Here is a 21,776-nt window from a genome sequence, read left to right on the forward strand (position 1 = left end):
AAAGAAAAGTCATCCTATCCTTCTCAATTTTACATGTTCAAGTGTTGAAGATAATAAGAGTAATATTACATTTGTCGTCGTCTGAAAACCATATAGTTATGGATAGCTAGGTTCCGTCATCAGTGAAAGGGGAATCTCTGAACAAATTCCATGAAGGGGCCCCATGTGTTTTTTTTTTTTTTTTTTTTTTGCTTAGCTTGTATCGATATTTTTGTTAGAGCCAGGAAGGAAAGCACCTGCTTCAACCGTTGCAAAAAGGATGGGCTTTGTTTGACTTCCAATTAAATAGAACAAGTCTGTGGGCCAGCAGTGAGCCAAAAGCCACAGCGTTTGCCTGCAAATTCAAAGGTCACTATCGGGAGGAGGTACGCCAAAAATTACTGTGCGGGGATGCGGTACCAAGTCTTGCTTACAAATGTGACTAAATACTTTAAATATCTGTTCCCAATCATTTTTAAGCGAGACGCAAGCCCAAAACGTGGCCTACCGAGGCTGGACAGTGATCACTCACATCTTAAACAGTTACTGCCATCAGTATTATACAGTAAATCTTAGCAAGCCTCTCCCTTGAATAATGCAAAGGATGAAGCACTTTGAATTGTATTAACCCATGGCGTATGCACAGTGAGGAGGTATGTATACGGGTCAGACTGTTATGCCACATCTCTCCCGGCAGCTCTTCACCCAAATCTTTGTCCCATGCGACTTTTGTCTTATCCTAAGATACTTGCTTCATTTCCTGTATCAACGCATAGACTGCCTAGACTCGTTTCTTTACAAAAGGGTGCAATCCCAGTAAACTGTACAATTGGCTTTTGGGTGGTGAGTACGGAAACAACTTTCTTGTCAGACATACGTATTTGAAAATGCCTTTTAAAAAATGAGATTGAGGAATATCAAGGTCTCCCATCAGTGTTGCAAATGTAGAAAATGTGCCATTATTAAATAGGTCCCTAAGAAAAAACAGATCGTTCCTGTGCCATAATTCAAATGCTTTGTCTAACATGGATGGTGGGAACAGGGGGCTGTTAACTATTTGGAAAAAAACACTGGCCCGTTTAAGTTTAAAATGTTTACTGAACTTTAGCCAGATTTTAAGAGCCACAGGATTTATTAATTTTATGTTATGATTACACTGCAATGAAGAAGTTAGTATTGGTAATGGGTTGAATGAGAGTTCCATCTGTGCCCATTCTGCACCTGGAGCATTCTTATGATTGTTTATCCAGTGTAAAATATTTGTGATATTTGCAGCACAGTAATAAAATTAAAAATTTGGTAGACCCAGGCCTCCAGCATCCTTGGGGACCTCCAAATTGGATTTATTTAATCTGGGGTTTGAATTGGTCCAAACGAATGATGAAATCTGCCTGTGTAGCAATTTAAATTCTTTTTTGGGTATAAATATCGGGATCATCTGGAAAAGGTAACGAAACCTACGTAGAACCGTCATCTTAATAATTATGCGGCCTGCCAATGAGATTGGTAGAGCTGACCACTCTTTAAAATCTTCAATTGTGCAATTTATTAGGTCTTTTTTCTTTTGTCCTGTTCGGTTGTTAGATCAAGCAGAATTGAAGATCTGCATCCCTTTTATGCCAGAACAGTTTTACTGTGTCACGGTGGAGTTTTTAAGCTTCCGTTTATTGAGAACCAGAGTCAATCAGTCAAACAGAACAAAGTTTCTAGAGGAGAGAGAGAAACAAAGACAAAGCACTAATTGTAAACAGGATGAGAGGAGTCAATACATTATCTACAACAATGAAACATTAAATATGAGTGTTGCATGGGGCTGTAGTGCATCCTTGGGGACCTCCAAATTGGACAGGACAGGACAAGATAGAACAGAACAAGGACAGGAGAAGAAGCATGCAGGCTGTGAACCCGGCTGTACAACTGGAGTGTGGTGGGATTGACTATGTAAATTATAAAAGTCTACAGGACGAAAGTATAAGTGAGGGAATACACAAACTATTTGCATTTTCATGAGTTATTTGTCACAATAAGTGTGTGGCCCTATTCCCAGTGAAAGAGTCCCAGGGGTGTGTGCCTGCAGACACATGCAAGTGAATTGACACCATTTTACAGGAACAAAGACGAGAAGTGTCCTGTAATTTCTGTGGCCGTACCCAATCAATCGAGGGGCGGAATCGGGCCCAGGGGTCCATCCGAGAGCAGCCCAGTGGATGGGACACGTCCCACACCAAGGGACCCAGGGCGGTCCAAGGGTCCCAGGGTGGTCCGCCGGACCCGACAACTGGCCACCCGCATGATTCAGATGAAGGAAGCAGTTGGCACCACACCCGAAACCGCCACGGTACCAATGTTTTCATATGAAGCAGTTACCATGCAGCCACCTACCGCTGCTGTCTGCCCGCAGCTCTCTTGACCGGAGAGGTTCTCTGGAGATTCTGGGAATATTAAGCCATTCATCACTCAGTGCGAACTCCACTTTGAGCTGCAGGCAGCTGCCTTCCCCACCGAGCGGGCAAAAATCGCTTTTTTCATTTCCCACCTGACTGGTCGTGCGGAGGCCTGGGCTACTGCTGAATGGAGCCGCAATTCCGCCGCGTGTCATTCTTGGGCTTCTTTCGTAAAGATTATGGAGCAAGTTTTTCAGTATTCCACACCAGATCAGTGAGGCAGCTCGCTCCCTTGTCACCTTACAACAAGGCAAGCGCAGGGTGTCAGATTACGCGATTGAATTTTGCATTCTTGCAGCTGAGAGTCAGTGGAACAACAGGGCACTGCTTGATGCATTTTTTCAAAATGCCGCTGTCAAGGATCGTTTGGTCCAACTAGATCTGCCGACCGACTTGGACACTCTCATCGCTCTCGCCGTAAAGATGGACAAAAGGCTTTTGGATTGTGAGCTGGACGGAGTTCGGTGTCCAGCCAAACCAAGGGCAGATCCCCTGTTTCCGGTCTCAATCCACTGGCTAGCGTCACCACGGAAGAATCCATGCAACTGGGCAGGTTCCACCTCTCCCCTGAGGTAATTTATTGAAAGGAGGAGGAACGCCGGCTGAGGGAAAGGCGGTGCTTCTACTGCGGCCAGTTGGGTCAACCATATTGACTGGTCCTCTGGGCATGTTATGTCATGGGGCAGCACTTGTGCCTAGAACTGTTTCAAGCCTCCATGTGATGTTCAGGGATATGTTTCAAATAAAAATCCACAGACCCCATCAGGGGATCCTGACTTATCTCAAGTGCCCACCTGTTACCAGGACATTAAAGACGTTTTTTTCCAAGCCCAAGGCCAAATTCCTTCCACGCCACAGACCTTTATGACTGTGCAGTTGACTTGCTGCCTGGAACCACACCTCCATGAGGGAGGTTGTTCTCTCTTTCAGGGCCGGAACACACGGCTATGAAGGAGTATGTGGATGAATCACTGGCAGCCGGGATTATTCGCCCATCTTCATCCCCTGCGGGAGCCAGATTTTTCTTTGTGGACAAGAATGACAAGACTCTGCGACCCTGTGTCGATTACGGGGTCTCAACGACATAACTGTGAAAAACAGGTACCATCTTCCTCTCATTTTCACGGCCTTTGAGTTCCTGGAGGGAGCCAAGGTTTTCACCAAACTAGACTTAAGAAATGCATATCATCTAGTCAGGATAAGGCAGGGGGATGAATGGAAAACAACATTCAACACACCAACGGGACATTACGAGTATTTGGTAATGCCTTTTGGATTAACTAACGCTCCAGCTGTTTTCCAGAACTTTGTCAATGACGTCTTGCGTGACATGTTGAATGTGTACGGTTTTGTATATTTGGACGATATTTTGATGTTCTCCCCGGATGAGGAGACTCACATCATTCATGTCCACTCTGTGTTGCAGCAGTTACTGCAGAATGAACTATATGTCAAGGGTGAGAAATGTGAGTGCCACAAGGCGTCCGTTTCTTTTCTGGGGTTCGTGCTGGCTCCAGGTGAAATCAAAATGGACCCCTTGCCAAGTTGATGCTGTGAGTAATTGGCCCACTACCACGTCACGCAAGGACGTACAAAGATTCTTAGGGTTCACTAATTTCTACAGAAAGTTCATTAGAAATGTCAGTTCTATAGCCTCACCTTTGCATGATCTTACTTCGCCACAGAGACCTTTCGTATGGAACCCGCTTTGTCAGTCAGCTTTTCAGAAACTAAAATCGAGCTTTACCTCCGTCCGCTCCCATCCTCACTTTGCCAGATCTCAAACAGCAGTTTGTGGTAGACGTTGATGCGTCTGAGCCGGTAAAGGAGCAGTACTCTCCCAGAAATGTCTCAAGGATGGTAAGTTAGATCCTTTAGCTTATCTCTCCAAAAAAAGACCCCAGCCGAGAGAAATTATGACATAGGTGGCCATAAATTGCTGGCAGTCAAGGTGGCTTTGGTGGAGTGGAGGCACTGGCTAGAGGGGGCACATACTCCGTTTTTAGTATGGACAATCACAAAAACCTGGAATACCTTGAATCGGCTAAGAGATTAAATGCGAGGCAGGCTCGATGGGCTCTGTTCTTCACAAGATTCAATTTCACGTTATCGTACCAACCTGGTTCTAAAAATGGTAAGCCAGATGCTTTATCGCGTATTTTCATCGTCGAGAATTCTTTCTCCGACCCTAAAACCATTTGTCATGTTTCATTTCTGATTTTATTTGGGACATTGAGACTGCAGTAAAATAGGCTCTGAAGAACACTCCTGCAAGTTTCCCTGATAACAAGCTTTATGCGGTTCCAACCTCAAGGGGAAGAGTCATCCACTGGGCTCACACTAACCGAACTGTATGTCACCCAGGCATTGCCAAAACTCAATCTGTGGTCGAACAGCGCTTTTAGTGGCCTAATGTTAGGAGGGATGTTATCAATTACGTCAATGCTTGCCAGTTATGTGCTGCCTAACAAGCCCTCTCGACAACGTCCTTTGGCGGAATTGCGACCCCTGCCAATACCACAACGTCCTTGGTCAGACATCTCCATAGACTTTGTGACGGGATTACCGGCCTCGAAAGGAAATACCATCATTCTCACAGTCGTGGACAGGTTCTCTAAGATGACACACTTCATTGAACTTCTGAAACTCCCCTCAGCTAAAGACACTGCCGAGTTAATGATACACCAGGTATTGAAGTTTCATGGTTTCCCCAAGAATGTGGTATCTGATAGGGGTCCCCAATTCATTTTGCAATTTTAGAAGGAGTTTTGCAGTCTCATAGGGTGCTACCGTCAGTCTGTCATCTGGGTTTCATCCTGAAACCAACGGACAAACCGAGAGGCTGAACCAGGACCTGGAGACTGGGCTCCGATGTCTCGCTGCACAGGAGCCACAATCCTGGTCTCAGAAACTGGTTTGGGTCGAGTTCTCTCTAAATATTCCCTCTCCTCTGCATCCACTGGTCTATCGCCTTTTCATGTTGTGCATGGTTACAAACCATCTCAGTTTCCTGCCATAGCCCCAGAGTCCACGGTTCCAGCTGCATTGACCTTGGTGAGACGCTGCAGGAGGACCGCCAGATGCTGCTGCGCCAGGAACGGTCCTACAAGACCGCAGCTGACCGTAGGAGGACACCGGCCCTGAACTACAAAGTGGGTCAGCGAGTTTGGCTCTCTACCAAACATATTCCACTCTGGGTGGAGTCCAGGAAGCTTGCTCCCAGGTTCGTGGGGCTATTCCCCATCACAAAGATCATCAACCCGGTCACCATGAAGCTTAGGTTTCCAAGGTCAATGCGGGTCCACCCTGCTTTTCATGTCAGCCTGCTCAAGCCCGCCCGGGAGTCCCCTCTGGTCCCGCCTTCCAGGCCCCCGGTTCGTGGATGGGGGCCCTGTCTTCACTGTGAGGCGGCTGTTGTCGTCTCATCGGAAGGGAGGAGGTTTCAATATCTGGTGGACTGGGAGGGCTACGGGCCCGAGGAACGTTCATGGGTGCCGTCTGCGTTTATCGTGGATGACTCACTCATTCGGGACTTCCACGTTGCGCATCCTGGGGCACCGGGGCCGCCTGGGGGCGGCCGTTAAGGGGGGGGTTGGGTACTGTCATGGGTCTGTGTTCTGGATTTTGTCTTCCCCATGTCTCGTATACACCTGCTCCTGAGAGCATCTTCCCCACCTGTGCCTCGTTTACTCGAATTACCCCATGCATTTAACCTCCTGTCTCATTCTTTCTGGTCGCCAGTTCGTTGTACTTGTCGCCGCGGTCCAGCATTCCTTATTTCCACGTCACCGACTGATTATCGACCTTGCCTTTTTGCCTCACGTTTTTGGATACTGTTGCCTTTTCAGATTGCCTGGCTGTGTACTGACCTCTGCCCGGAAGTTAAACCTCTCTTTTTTGAAACTGTCCATTTGTAGTGGAGTCGTGCATTTTTTGGTTCCTATCCTCTGTTCCGTTCATGAGAATAACAAAGTGTGAAGCCTCTTTGCATTTCAGAAAACAAATTAAGAAAAGTCAAAACAAATTTACATTACAGAAAATAAATGAACAAAGTGTACTCCGGTTTCCTCCCACATCCCCAAAACATGCGTGGTAGGTTTATTGAAAACACTAAATTGCCCGTAGGGGTAAATTTGAGTGTGAATGGTTTCTATGTGCCCTGCGATTAGCTGGCGACCAGTTCAGGGTGTACCCCGCCTCTCGCCCGAAGATCGCTGGGATAGGCTCCAGCACGCCTGCGACCCTAGTGAGGATAAGCGGTATAGAAAATGGATGGATGGAAATGAAGAAAGTAAGTGTTTCGGTTTCTGTTGATTTGTTTTCCGAAATGTAAATTTGTTTCATGTTTTGTTAATTTGTTTTCAGAAATGTAACAGTGTTTCAGTTTTTGTTTATTTGTTTTCTGAAATGTGAATTTGTTGCATCCTTTTTAAATTTGTTTTCTGAAATGCAAAAGTGTTTCACAATTTGTTATATTGTTTTGCAATTCCCAGCCACCATACTCCTGTGTGGAGTTTGTATGTGGTGGCTATTTTCCGAGTACACCGACTTTCCCCCACATCCCAAAATGTGCATGTTCAGTTCACAGAAGACTGTAATTTGTCCATTGGTGTGATTGTGAGTGACATCTACTGTGATATAATGGTATCAAATTATAATTACAGCCATGTAGTGGCACCCATAAGACGTTTTGAGCCGAGGAGCCTTATTTTTTTTTCCTTTTCTTTCAAAAACCCGATGTGAAAAATTCAGCCACGGCGTATGTGAGAGCAGAGGCAACGATTTGAGAAAATGTCTTATTACAAATGAAACATATGTTTATCATGTAGTTGCTGTAAGATGTGTTATAGTGCACTAAATCACCCTGAGGAGCGTTTTAATATTTTTTGTTCATGCTATCGTTATTATGAAGCTCAGATTGCTTCCTGAGCATTCATGTAGAAGTGATGGTGGGGACCTTCACAGCCCGAGGTCAAGCCATTGATAATAACTATCTGAACACAGAAGGAGGCTAGTTGCAGGAAAGGGGTGGCTAAAGAGCTTTTAATGACACACAATAAATCATGTCTTGGAGACATCTGTGCTTTGTTTGTTGCTTTAAAAAGAGTACTGTTTTGTTGTTTGAATTTTTTGGGTTTTTTTCATGAGCAGTATTACACTTAACTATTTTCACATACTGGAGATACAAATGATTGACAAACATTTTAAAACAAGATTTTTTTTAAAATGTACTGTACACTCGCATAATTTTCCCAGGAAAAGGAAATTGTAGGATGTATGCACAAGTGAAACACAATTGGGACGAGCAGACCATTACGGCAGTGAGAAATGCATAATGGCAGGAAGTGCAACTCAGCTATGCTTGAGAGCGCACAGCCGCTGTGTTGAAGAACACCGTCATGACAAGAGCCATTACTTTGTTTTTAATAGACTAAGTGCTGACAACCTTGGATAATGAACGTAATGTTTTGCACAGATGATTGACACTAAAGGTATATTTTAACGGAACCGAGGCTGAGTGATGCTTGGAGTCCAAAAAGCTATGAATTATGAAGGCTTTAATGTAGAATATCAATGCCCATTGTGAGCTGCTGATCATGTTCGATGAACAGATGAAATGTAGAACTGAGTGCTTCATTACACTTACAGTTGTAGTTCTGGTTGAAGAATAACCGCTCCAAAGCTGTGTTGCCACCACAGTACTTCACTGTGGGTTACACCTAAGGTAGGTAACTCAGTGGGTAGGGACTTCTCAAGGGGACAGATTCAAATCTTACTGAGCAGAGGCTACTTACTAATGTATTGGAAAAGGGACTGGTTGTTATAGGGTTCTGGACCTGCGGCTTTGGGTGTGCGGGTGTAATTCTGAAAATCCCTTCCAGCACATACTATCAGTATACGACTGTATTTCACAAAAACTCTACTGAACAGTTCCGGTCCCCAGTTCAAATATATAACAGTTAAAATTAATCACAATGGGTTAGGTAAAAAAAAAAAAATAAAATGATGTTAACACAAGAAGAGATTTCTGATGGCACTAAAATGTAAATAAAAAGCGCAACAACATCTTTGGGGTTCACTTAGGTGATGCACGTTAAAAATAACATGAGCCAATGCTAAATATATGCAACAACATCCCTGCCGTGTGAAAATAACCTTATCTGTGTAAAGGTGCCACTGGAAGGGTCACATGTGTATGCTGGTCTTTCCAGTGCACGAGGGAAAGCATGATGTAAGGGCATGAAGCATGGGATCAGTCCATGACAAGAATAGATAAGAGGGCTGATGAATGCCATGGAATTTACGTATGATGGCATTCTACTTCAGCCTCTGGCAACTGCTAGGTGTAAAACGCCAAGCAATTTCCTCTTTTAGACCGACTTTAAGACATAAACATTTTTAGTTTAGAGGAACAATTTATTTAAGTGAATATTAAATGTACTCTTACATATTTACGTACCCTTCAATATTTGCCCTGAAAATGGTGCATGATCAACATTTAAGTTATGATCACATCAAAATCATGACAATGTTTATTTATATAAGTACTCTAGTCTACCTTATGTTTTTCCCAAAACAGGACAAAAGTTTTATCATAAATAACTGGATCATAACCTTTGTAATGCAGTGCACACAGGCACGTGCACAGACATTTTTGGAGGTAGGTGCTCAAGCTCCCCCAAAATAGGCCACACACAGCCACAATTGACATTTTTATGACCTTTATTGGCATTATGCTGCAAAAGAAATTAGATCAATGTTAATAATCAAACACTCTGTCTCCATTAAGATGAGAACACATCAATTATTATACTTATATTGAATACATGCATACACACACACACACATATATGTAATTCAACTTTGCACATGCAAATATGGAATAGTCCATTGCATGAGCAGAGGGAGTAGCACTTTGAACGATTGTGATAGATGAAGCGTTTTGATACGTTTTCAAACATGTGAATTAAGACTAAAACAATAATAATATCCATCAATCTAATCTTTAATTCCTTGTTACAAGACATATGGGGGCCCCTGGAAATGTCTGTTTGCCTCATGGAAACTTCACCCCTGTCAACATCATACGTTGGGTTCTTTTTCTTTGTTAAATTCACTGATGGGATTATGCACTGGTATGGGATGATGCTATTTACATATGGTAACTGATGCAGTTCAAACGCAGCCATGTCCAGTTTTAAAGTTCCAAGTTCTGTTGTGCCAAACCAAAGTGAATGTGGGGTCTTGAAAGAATATAATGTAACTGTGGCCTCCCCTCCCTTCCCTTCGGATGGGCGCTTCACTTTAGTAATGAAAAAAAAAATCATTCTGATTTCCTCATCACTCAGATAGTGCCTTCACTTTATTTCACCTTACCACTCTCAGTAATAGGAACTATGCATTCACCTTCCTTGAAAAGCTTTTTTCAAGCAGCCGCGGAGAACATGTTGAACATGTAAACATGGCACTATACTGTAGATAATAAGTGAGTACTTATTACGGATGAGCAAATCAAGAGATTACCATCTACAAATAATCTACAACAGGGGTGGGCAAAATTTTTGGCTCAGGGGCCATGTTGACTTTTAAAATTTGACAGGCGGGCTAAGTCAGAACCAGAAGCTTACATATAAAAAATAAACAACAACAAAAAGGGCATTCTAGTGTTGTAATATTTACCCTTAGTGGGAACAGTGTTGTTTTGTTGATCACCTTTTTTTGCCAGTGCATCAAAGTCTGGTGTTAGGTTTGCTGTGGCAGTTCTCAGAACACATTGGAGGTGTTCATCACTCAGCTGGGATCTGTGGGATGTTTTGTTGGTGTTCATCACACTAAAAGTCTGTTCACACACATCTGTAGAGCCAAACACCACCAGCATGCTCTGTGGCATCTTCCGGATTTTCGGAAATTTGTCTGCGCTTAATGAAGCATAAAACTCATCCAGTTTGAGAGTTGAGCTTTTCTTTTAAGACAGTATCAATATGGAGATCAATCAGTTCCATCTGCAGCTCCCGTGGCACTGTTTCAGGGTCTTGTGTGACTGAATCTTAGATGGCAGTTTGTCAGATAAAGGTGTTTTTCTGAGCCTGCAAGCTTGAGTTTAACCGCTGAGCCGTAGCCATCAGTTCCTGCGTTGATTGGCTGTTAGCATAATCACCATGCTTGGTAGAAAAGTCACAGCTGATGTTATATTCCTCTAAAACCGCAATGGTTTCTTAACAAATTAGACATACAGCCTTTGACCAGACGTCAGTGAAAATGTAAAAAAAAAAAAAAAAACAGAACACCCAAAGTCAAGTCAATGTATCACTGTACTTACTGCACTACCTGGTGGAACCACTGCGTATTACAGGAAAACCTGGTGGAACTACTGGGCATTACAGGACAACCTGGTGGACCCACTCGGCATTACAGGACAAGGTCAAATGAATGTAGTCATGATTTTGATATGATTTGGGCGATTCTCTACCAATCTTTAGCGGGCCAGACTGAAATGATCAACGGGCCGGAAGTGTCCCGCAGGCCGCAGTTTGCCCACCGATGATCTAGAATGACCCTTCTTGAACCAAACACATGGAGGACAAACAGTCCTATCACCAAGAGTTGGGCTACAACAGATGAGACTCACTTTCTTCATGAAGAAAACCTCCATGACAAGCCCGACACCAAGAGAGGTGTCATTTCCACTCACTGGTAATCACTGACAACATTGATAAAAATAGCAGCCAGCAATTGCTTTCATAAACACTGAGTCAGATCCGACTGACTTGTTAAGTTGTTGGTAAAGACTCAAGCGTTGCTCTAATGTGATCGTTGTGGGCTGTTCAGTGACAACAGCCTCCAGACAGAGACAATCACACTGCAGATCAGTTCCGATGTTTTTGCCCATTGTGACATGTATCTGTCACAATGTGATGAGAGCAAAATTGAACTGTTTGGATGCCGTAATGCACACCACGTTTGGAGGAGAAATGGCAATGCACATCACCCTAAAAGCTTTTCTGCTGCCATCTATGAGGATGATGAAAATGTAATCAGGGTGGACATTTTATCAGGATAATGAACCAAAACATACTGCCAAGGAAACTTTCAATTGGTTTCCAAGAATAAAAAATAAAGCTGCTCGAATGGCCCAGCCAATCATCTGACTTGAATCCAATTGAAAATCTATGGAAAGAACTGAAACTCAAGGTCCATAAAAGAAGCCCACGGAACCTTCAAGATTTGAAGACCGCTTGTGTGGAGGAATGGGCCAAAATCACACCCGAGCAATGCATTCGACTAGTTTCTCCAAAGAGGAGGCGTCTTCAAGCTCTCATTGCAAACACAGGCTTTTGTACAAAGTATTAAATAAATACCAGTTGGGGTGTTCCATACTTTTTCCCTGTGTCATTTCACATTATTACACACAACTTAATTTCTGAGCGTATTTGTTTCCAACATCTGGTGAAATTTTCATGCCAATAGAACCTTGGGAAATATATTTAATGAGAAAAATAGTGACGTGTTAAATACTTATTTCAGCCGCTGTATATTTGTTTTTTTTTACATCACAAATCATTTCAATCATCATTTTAACAGGGACTTTTTATATCTACTATAAATACTGTATAGTGATGTGCCAGTCTTAGCTTCTGTTTAATGGTGTTCTCTTAAGAACCGTAGGAATTACAGGGCTGTTACCACAAAGTCAAAGCATAATTAGTTCAGAAATAAAGTTGTTAAATTGAGTTTGAAATATAACATTAAAACAATTCAGTGCAATAAATTAAATCATAATCTCGTTGTTCATTTAACTTTTATAAGGTGTGAATAGTTTTTTTTAGCTTTACGATTTGTGAAAAAAACATTTTTTTTATTACCACTCCAATATATTTTGCGACTGGAGCAAGATTGTATGACTTGACTTGCGAGTCCAACTTGCTTAAGCGAAGTAATGACTTGACTTGACATGCTTGAAATTTAGTGGCGACTCGACTTGACTTGTTTGATTTTTTTTCCCACATTGACTTGGGACTTCACTGGTGGTGTAGTGGTACATTCGCCTGACTTGGATGCAGACAGCGCTGGTTCAGTTCCCACTCAGTGACTGTGTGACTGTGAGTCTGAATGGTTGTCCTGTCTATATGTGCCCTGCGACTGACTGGTGACCAGTTCACGGTGAAGTCCGCCTTTCGACCGAATTCGTCTGGGATAGGCTGAACAGGTATTGAGAATAGATGGATGGATGGACTTGCAAATATGTGACTTACTCCCACCTCTGGCAATCAGTACGCCCACACCTGCTCGGTGCCTCTTACAGGCAACTCCAGAGTGGAGAGGCCAACCCCTCTTGAGAAGACTGGTACCAAAATCCAAGTTGTGTGTTGAGGCCAGCCCGACTATGTATAGTTGGAATTTCTCAACCTTTCACAACAGCTCAGGCTCTTTCCCTGCCAGAGAGGTGACATTCCACGTCCCTAAAGCTAGCTTCTGTAGCCTGGGATCGGACCGCCAAGGTCCCCAGCTTCAGCTGACGTCTTTGGCCATCACCTTCGGTCACCACCCAGCTCACAGTGCACTCGATCCCCTTGATAGAAGACCCACAATGCCTCTTCGGGCTGTGCCCCACTGGGCCCCATGGGTGCAGGCCCGGCCACCGTGCGCTTGCAACAGAGCCCCACCTCCGGGCCTGCCTCGAGAGGGAACCCGGTGATCCATGTCCGGGCAAAGGAAAAACGCCATCCATAAAGATTAAATAACAATTAATTGAAAACCACAATTAACCATAATTGTGACATTTACTGATCGTATCCCACTCCTTTCAGGCTTCCCGACCTTCATTCAACAAGCTGTTGTTTAAACGATGGGGTGCTCAAACTCTAATTAAGGCCTTTAATGGTGGGGAACCAGTGCTAGGGCCTAGATCATCTGAGTGACATTTAAGAGGTTTAAATGTCAGTCAGTCTGAGAGGGAAAACCACAACACTGAATGGATAAAACTAGATTGGGCATGTCCGAACAGAAACACTATAACATAGTTGATCATTATAACATCAATATTGAAGATCAGAAACCAAGAAAACTAAAATCTTTGGTAAATTTTTTTGTGGGGGATCAGCAATTACAGTTTGTCTCTAGACTCTTATTAAATATTAAATATACTGTTTTGGGGGGAAATTATGCACTGTTTAGAATATTATTTATACAATGTATCAATGCCCTGTGATTGGCTGGTGACCAGTCCAAAGTACACCCACCTCTTGCCCAAAGTCAGCTGGGATATGCTCCAGCTCACCTGTAGAGCTTAATGAGGATAAGTGCTATGCAGTCCGAAATGAATAGCTGGATGGATAATTTATTAAATGACCTTTAACCCGGGCAGCGCTGTTGCCAATTGGTTTGCATGTCAGCCTCAAAGGTTCTGAGGGCCTTCCTGTGTGGAGTTTGCATGTTCTCCCCACGCTTGTGTGGGGTTTCTCTGGGTACTTTGGCTTCCTCCCACATTACAAAAACACGCTTCCTAAGTTAACTGAAGATTCTCAGTTGTCCATAGGTGTGAATGTGAGTCCGAATGGTTGTTTGTCTTTGTGTGCCCTGTGATTGGCTGACGACCAGTCCATACTATATCCTGTCTCTCGCCCGATGTCAGGTGGGATCAGCTCCAGCTCACCCGTAACCCTAGTGAGGATAATCCATATAGAAAATGGAAGAAGTTCATTTTTTTCCACATTAATGTACACACAGCACCCCATATTGACAGAAAAAAAAACTGAATTGTTGAAATAATTACAGATTTATTAAAAAAGAAAAACTGAAATATCACAGAGCCATAAGTATTCAGACCCTTTGCTCAGTATTTAGTAGAAGCACCCATCCATCCATCCATTTTCCTCCGCATATCCGAGGTCGGGTTGCAGGGGCAGCAGCCTCAGCAGGAAAGCCCAGACTTCCCTCTCCCCAGCCACTTCCTCCAGCTCTTCCGAGGGGATCCCGAGGCGTTCCCAGGCCAGCAGAGAGACATAGTCTCTCCAGCGTGTCCTGGGTCGTCCCCGGGGATCTCCTCCCGGTAGGACGTGCCCGGAACACCTCACCGGGGTGGCGTCAGGGAGGCATCCTAATCAGATGCCCGAGCCACCTCATCTGGCTCCTCTCAATGCGGATGAGCAGCGGCTCTACACTGAGCCCTTCCCAGATGACCGAGCTACTCACCCTAGTACACTAATACAGCCATGAGTCTTTTTGGGAATGATGCAACTAGTTTTTCACACCTGGATTTGGGGATCAGCTGCCATTCCTCCTTGCAGATCCTCTCTAGTTCCAGGTTGGATGGTGAACGTTGGTGGGCAGCCATTTTCAGGTCTTTCCAGAGATGCTCAATTGGGTCAAGTCAGGGCTTTGTCTGGCCCATTCAAAAACAGTCACTGAGTTGTTCTGAAGCCACTCCTTCAGTATTTTAGCTGTGCTTCGGGTCATTGTCTTTTTTGAAGGTGAACCTTTGGTCCAGTCTAAGGTTCTGAGCACTCTGGAGAAGGTAAAGCCCCGACTAGTGGAGGGCTGCAGTGATGGTTGACTTTACAGAACTTTTTCCCATCTCCCGAGTGCATCTCTGCAGCTCAGCCACAGTGATCTTTGGGTTCTTCTTTACCTCGCTCACCAAGGCTCTTCTCCCCCAATTGCTCAGTTTGGGCGATTTTAATAATGGCAGCATTTTAACAATGTCTATTGTACGGTGTGCTCCATTCTTTGACGAATGTGACATGACTATAACTGTGATTCTCTTCATAAAAAGAATGCATGAACCATTAACAGCTGCCTTGAGGCCTGAGTCAATTTAGAATAATTTCCCTGCAGTGGAGAGGCTGGTGAAATGTCAATTAGCAGCCTTACACCTCCACAAGCGAGCTTGACTTCACAGGGTCTTGGGCTAATCGCTTATCATTTAGCTTGAGTGGAGACAACCCCTCCAGACAAGCACAAAGAGGCACACACGCTGTATATTCCTATTAACCTCTGAGGTCCATATGTGGATGTGATACCCCATTTAAGATGTGTTTTCCATGTTTGTAACACTGATATAACGATATGAGTCATTTTTCTACGATATGATATGCTGTGATTTTTCTTTGCTAAACAGTTTATAGTCCTCACTTTGCGGTTTTGTTTGGCATTTTATCTTGGCAACAGCATCTGTCAGCATCCAAATACTACGACAATGGGAATTGCATCTTGTCCTTATTATGCTGCCTCATTATTTAACGATGCCCAACAGCATCCACATTTTGATTTTTCATCTTACTTGTAAAATGTATCTCTATTTGATTGTGATTGTTTTGTGTTATACAGCCAATAACTCAAGACATTGTATTTCTGAGGGAATTGTTTCACGTCCAATGGTATCATGACTGTCTCCTAGTGAGCGGATGGATGTCTGTATTTGAAATAGTTAAACATGGTTATAGATGTTATGATTCTCCTTGACTTGTGCCTGCATGTCACTGAATTGTCCCAGCACACCATTTTCACACTGAACCTTGTGTGTACTCCCACTCTTCTGAACACACGTCACACATCGTCAATTTTCCAGGCCTTGTGACGTAGTCAGGTCGGCTATAAAAGCTTCACCTGGCTGTGCTGAGAACCACAACGACGCCAAGCCCAGACCAGGCTTAGTTGTGTTCCAGCAGAAGGAAAAAAAGAACATGCGCCTCACTTTGTCACTTTGCTGCTTTAATCTGCTTTTAGTGCTTGATTATGTTAGAGGAAAACCTATTTCTGATTTACAGGTATGTTCTCTTCTTTTTCAACTAGATAGATAGATAGATAGATAGATAGATAGATAGATAGATAGATAGATAGATAGATAGATAGATAGATAGATAGATAGATAGATAGATAGATAGATAGATAGATAGATAGATAGATAGATAGATAGATAGATAGATAGATAGATAGATAGATAGATAGATAGATCTGTTTTTTCTTTCATTTCTTTCCCTTCTCTCCTTTCCCATCAGAGTTTGAAGCAGATTTTGGAAGAGATCGACGACATGCCTCATCGCTCTTCAGAGGAGATGCAAGATAGCGGCGGCAATGCAGAGAAGTCAAAGCATGACGCTTCAGAGGGGCATCCGTGGGACTCCTCCGACCCCAGCAACTCGGCACTGGAGGCTAAAGCAGATGTCCTTGCCCTTTTCTTCAAAGACCTCTTCCGGACCTCCAAGCGTTCCTGGGGCCGCTTCAAGAAAGGCAGGCTGAGGAGCTGCTTCGGCGTCCGCTTGGATCGGATCGGGTCTTTCAGCGGATTGGGATGTTGAGGGTAAGAATCCACAAGAGACTTTGTTGTTGATCATCAGGCTAGAGAGAACTTCGTGAAGAAATTGGATTGAATGTCTGGAACTGATGGTTAGTTAAATGAAAAATAACTTTAAAATAATAAAGAGCAATAATAAATAATGTTGTATACCTTTTGAAATCCATGCCAGACAAATTCAATTTCCTTGACAGTGATACAAAAAATAATTTCTATATCTTAAAATAGAAAAAATCATAAAATAGAAGAAATCTTTCAAAGTGGACCCATTTTTCAGTGCAGCTTGAATTAGGAGTCATTATGTATAGACTTAGTACTGTGTACCTGTGGCTGATTGTTCATATTTTCTTCTGCATTATTGCCATGATAATTAATGTACTGTATATTATAAAGAAATAGTATTAGCAAGGCGTCTTTTGCCTACCTGCATGGCACATGGCACTACTGGAAGGGGGGTTCTGATATCAACCCATTTTTTTCATTATTCATTTTCTTCTGCCAACAGGTGTATCTGACAACGGTCCATCAAAGTATTAAACCATGACTGAGACGCCACTTCACACACCGTTGTACATTTTCATAAAATTGCTGTGAAAGGAAGCTATTTGTTATTTATTATTTTGCTATGTAAAAGAACTGTTGCCTTCTATTATATTGGAATCCAGTAAAAATATTTTGCATACAAGTGTTCTTGTCTGTCTATATATCCTATATTTATCTACAATTTCTGCCAGTCCCAATAGGATTTAGATCAGGCTTCACAGAAGGGCAGATCATGTGTTTGTTTTTAGCTGTGTGTTTTGAATTATTGTCCTGTTCGACGACCCATGACCTCCGACTGAGACCAAGCTTTCTGACTCATTTCGCACCATAATGTCTTGCTTGTTTTGAGATGTCATTGCGCTGATTGGTGCCAGATATAGCAAATCAGCCCCAGAACATAAATGAGCCTCCTCCGTGTTTCACAGTAGGTACAGTGTTCTTCTCTGCTTTGCTGAGAAGAACTTCTAACAAATTAGCCTATGTGTGTACATAGCTACATACAGTTTCTCCAAACACATTTCCATGCAAAACCGGTGCAAAATATGATCTATTTTTTTCTTATATAAACAATAAATATTGCCATATCTATTTATTGCAAAATGATGAATGAAGATTAACATAGAAATGAAAGAGTCTAAAATTAAAAGTTATATAATAATATACAGTCGACCTCCGTTTTTCGCAGGCGATAAGGACCCGGACCCGACGGCGAATAGCAAAAATCTACGGATAATTGACGCCCATTACAATTACATTGGAAAATATATATATATTATTTATTTTTTTTAACCCCAAAAAGTATTGAATAAACAGGGATATACCGCCAATCAGCATTTTTGGTATTAATTCACCTAAAAAAAGAAAAAACAGCTGCAAGTGTGCGGGGATCCACTGCTTATTTATGTACGTACGGTACAAATGCAACCACCAAGTTTTCTTGATCAGTCATATTTGTCTTACTACAATAATTATCACAACACAAATGTAAATTCTTATTCATATTTTCCTGCTACATACGTAATGATCAGAAGACATTTTTTAAGTGTACAATGTGTCTGTTTTCCTGACGAACTGTCAGACTGGCAGTCTGCACTCAGTTTGTCCTTGTTAAGGCAACCATCAGCAGTCACATACACACGTTCCTTAAATTAGTAACATCTCTCTCTCTTTCTCCCTCTTTCTCTCTCTTTCTCTCTGTCTCTCTGTCTCTCTCTCTCTCTAGCCCTAACCACACACACACACACACACACACACATACACACCCACACAGTGTGGTCATTTACTACTTCCCGTAGCTCTGTGACAACAATGTCCCGTGTTAGGGCTTGTTGGGAGGTGGTGACCTGTTTCTGGTAATGTATGGATGCCACTATGTCATATGAATGTCTGAATGGCCCACCTCTTAGACAACCCTTTAAAGGGAGCCGTTTCGGACAGCTTGTGTTATCAGGACCAGGTGTCAGGAATGCCAGTCCAATTCCTGGCATACCCTCATGGATGGAGCTACTGTATAAAAGAGCAGAGGTTGGTCCTGTGGCCTCCAGCATCCACAAGCTACTCAGCAAAGAATCCCCAAAAAGGTCAATCTATCCTCCAGAAATAGAAAAAAGAACTATGCCTCTTTCTTCGTGTGTTGCCTGCGGCCTTCTCCTCATCTTGAACCTTCAGCTATTCAGCACATATCCTGTTGGCACCAGCTTGACCTCCAGTGACATGGACATTTTAAAGGTATGTTTAAGTGATATGTAATTCTAAATAGTTGGGGATGTCTTCTCTTCACTGTTGTGTCCATAAACTCTAAGACATTTGAGTGACGACAGCCTCTTTTACATCTTGAATGTTAACATACCTCCTGGTACGTTGTAGTTGCTCCTTGACAGATTAGAGGAGACCCTTCCAGAGCAGACAGAAATTGAGCAGAGGCTCTCTGCAGAGAGGGACAACACTCTTGACGACCTGAACATAGAAGCTGATGCACAGCAGCCACGGGACGTCTTGGACGAAGGTTCAGTCAGGGAGTTCCTGTCAGCCAAAAACCTGAAGAGCATCCGCAGTGACTCCTCCAGGAGATCTTCTGGTTGCTTTGGTCGCCGTATGGACCGAATAGGGTCCATGAGCTCCCTGGGCTGTAACAGGGTTGGCAAATACAGTAAGTTGACAAGAAATAAAATAGTTTCCATTGGTGGAATATTGAGACACTGGGAAAGGTTCTAAAGATGTGTTCCATGTCTTCTCTTGCAGATCCAAAATGATGATGAAGTCTTACCATCGACAACCTTGTGGAACTGCAATGTTGCTACCCAAAGTTATTTTCTATTCATTCGATATTTATTACGTAATATTTATGTCATTATGTCGTTTGTGCCTCACATGTCTATTTATTTAAACGTATGTACAACAGTTTTTGCCCCGATTGTTTCAATAAATGTTTACAACTGCAGATGACTTGAGTATGTATGACCACTCATTATTGTTGTCACGAGACTATACATGTTTTTACAACCAAACCTCTTCAATAACAACCCCCACCAAAACATATAAACATGTAGCTATTATCATAATATTATTTTGTAGATCAACATTAGGTCTTCTGTCACTTGTGCTATTTTATAAATTATGCACAAATGCTGAAAGGATGTTAAAGTGGCATAACAGTGTAAACATGTCTACCATAATGTGAAGCTGCAGATACTCGATTCTGAGCAATTATTGTGAACAGAGCCATTGTCTTTGTGAATTAAAGCATAAGGAATTAATTTTCAGCACCATGGAGAGCATACACTGCAGACACTGATTTATTAGCAAAAGCCTGGAAAAACAGAAATGGGTGGGAATCTTTTATTACTAGTTGTGGCAAATAACTGCTCGGTTGTTTTTGTAGTGAATTCCGGAGAATCAAAAAGGACCACTGTCGGCCACCATCACTCCCATGATCCAATCCAATTTAACATACAGTAAATGGTAAATGTGTAACCAAAAACTTGTGAGGTCCTGCCAGTATAGTCATGAAATCGTCATAATGATAACATTTTATGTGTGTATCTGAAGCATGAGCAATTATGGATTTAAGAAAAATGGTAAGTCAGGTATTTTCCTTAAGCCGAAAACCTGGGGACAAAAATAATTCTGAATGATCTTCTTTTGAATGATGAAAACATGCATGTCAACAAACCTTACACTGTAAAAGTATTTCTTTGAGTCAAACAAATATCACTATATAACTTCTTATTATGATCATTAGAGTAATTATGAAGGTTGGGGAAATGATTATTGAGGCTTAGTGAGGAAAATTAGACACAATATTTCGACAAATACTTGTCCCAATATAACAATGGTAAGAGAATCTGTTACATATACATACTGCATCATTTGTCACAGCTACTTAAAATCAGGTGTAGAAAGTACTATTCAGTGACGGACAGAATAGAGATTGTCTTGTTGCTTATAGACTATCCAATGATGTTTACATTACAGAACATACTACAAATACTGTATCATCTTGTCCTGGTGTGGTATAAGACATGACTATTACTGTTATCATTAACGGTTATAGAAAGTGTATGTGCAAATGTATAAAGCTAAAAAAGGAAGGACTGTGTACACAAAAGAAGTTTGTATTGACAACATCATGAAAACTACCCACATGAACAGCAATCGCATTCCCAAGTCCAATGAATGCCCTGGAGCGGAGGATCCCAGTTTTCACCTACTATGGCTTCTGTCTGCATGCGGAGGGCATTCCTCTGACTAAACGCCATGTCTGAGCTTACAGGTTGGAGATGGCTCCAGAGGTCATGCCACCGTTGGCTGGGAAGGGTGATCGTACACAGACATGTATATTGTAGACTCACGCAGACACCCACACACGCTAGTCACTTCCGAGCACCACTTAAAAGTACATCTGACTTATCGTGCAGAAGTGTTAGAATGCACTTGAGGTGATATGCAAGAGGAGGAGCCATTAACGCCGTCAACTAATTGTGTACGCGTGTGTACATATATAAATAGTTTCCAGCATTGGCTGGAGTGCGACTTGCATTTGAAGAGTAACATGAGGGTTGCGGTCCTGTGGGGGCTGCTGCCCCTGCTGTGTCAATACACACTGGTAAGCAGCCACATTTTGGGAAGGACGTCTTCTCCCGATGACTTGGCCCAGCTCAGGGTAAGCCGCATCCCCAGAGAGGAAGGTCAAACACTAACTCATGTATAGTTTTGTGGTCTGCAATGTGTCTGTCAAACTTATTCTTTGAGAACTTGGAAGGAGGAGAACAAGTTGCATGATAGAGTTGATCTGTCTAATTCTATACAAACATGCAGTAAATGTAAGGCTGATCTTTCTTTTAGTCAGTCATCTAAATAAAACGTCGCTATTATTGTATCATGTTCAACAATGGGAGAGAGGAAGTAGCGATGTTTTTTTGTTTGTTTTTTGTTGCGTAATATTAATCCGAACGTGTCAACCATATTACCTCAACTAGGTCAGTGGTCATGTTTGTCATCATAGCATAAAGCCAAAG

At 42.6% G+C, this 21,776-nt stretch overlaps 2 protein-coding genes across 2 annotated transcripts; both read left to right on the top strand.

Moving 5' to 3' along the window:
* The first annotated feature begins 11,911 nt into the window (after positions 1-11,911).
* nppb (natriuretic peptide B) lies at positions 11,912-19,473 on the top strand. The gene is made up of 4 exons (XM_061699154.1): positions 11,912-11,928; positions 17,318-17,380; positions 18,666-18,987; positions 19,126-19,473. Exons 1-4 carry the CDS (start codon positions 11,912-11,914, stop codon positions 19,471-19,473), a joined length of 750 nt encoding a protein of 249 aa, XP_061555138.1.
* On the top strand, positions 16,106-16,720 carry nppal (natriuretic peptide A-like). The gene is made up of 2 exons (XM_061700194.1): positions 16,106-16,189; positions 16,421-16,720. Exons 1-2 carry the CDS (start codon positions 16,106-16,108, stop codon positions 16,718-16,720), a joined length of 384 nt encoding a protein of 127 aa, XP_061556178.1.
* Positions 19,474-21,776: the final 2,303 nt, after the last annotated feature.

Source organism: Phycodurus eques, chromosome 1 (genome assembly GCF_024500275.1).
Source record: "Phycodurus eques isolate BA_2022a chromosome 1, UOR_Pequ_1.1, whole genome shotgun sequence".
NCBI lineage: Eukaryota > Metazoa > Chordata > Actinopteri > Syngnathiformes > Syngnathidae > Phycodurus > Phycodurus eques.

Coding starts and splice junctions, on each gene's coding strand:
- nppb (XM_061699154.1), top strand. Junction 17,381..18,665: donor TTCTATTATATTGGAATCCA/GTAAAAATATTT, acceptor CCCACCTCTTAG/ACAACCCTTTAAAGGGAGCC. Junction 18,988..19,125: donor GTGACATGGACATTTTAAAG/GTATGTTTAAGT, acceptor GGTACGTTGTAG/TTGCTCCTTGACAGATTAGA.
- nppal (XM_061700194.1), top strand. CDS start 16,106: ATGCGCCTCACTTTGTCACTTTGCTGCTTTAATCTGCTTTTAGTGCTT. Junction 16,190..16,420: donor AACCTATTTCTGATTTACAG/GTATGTTCTCTT, acceptor CTTTCCCATCAG/AGTTTGAAGCAGATTTTGGA.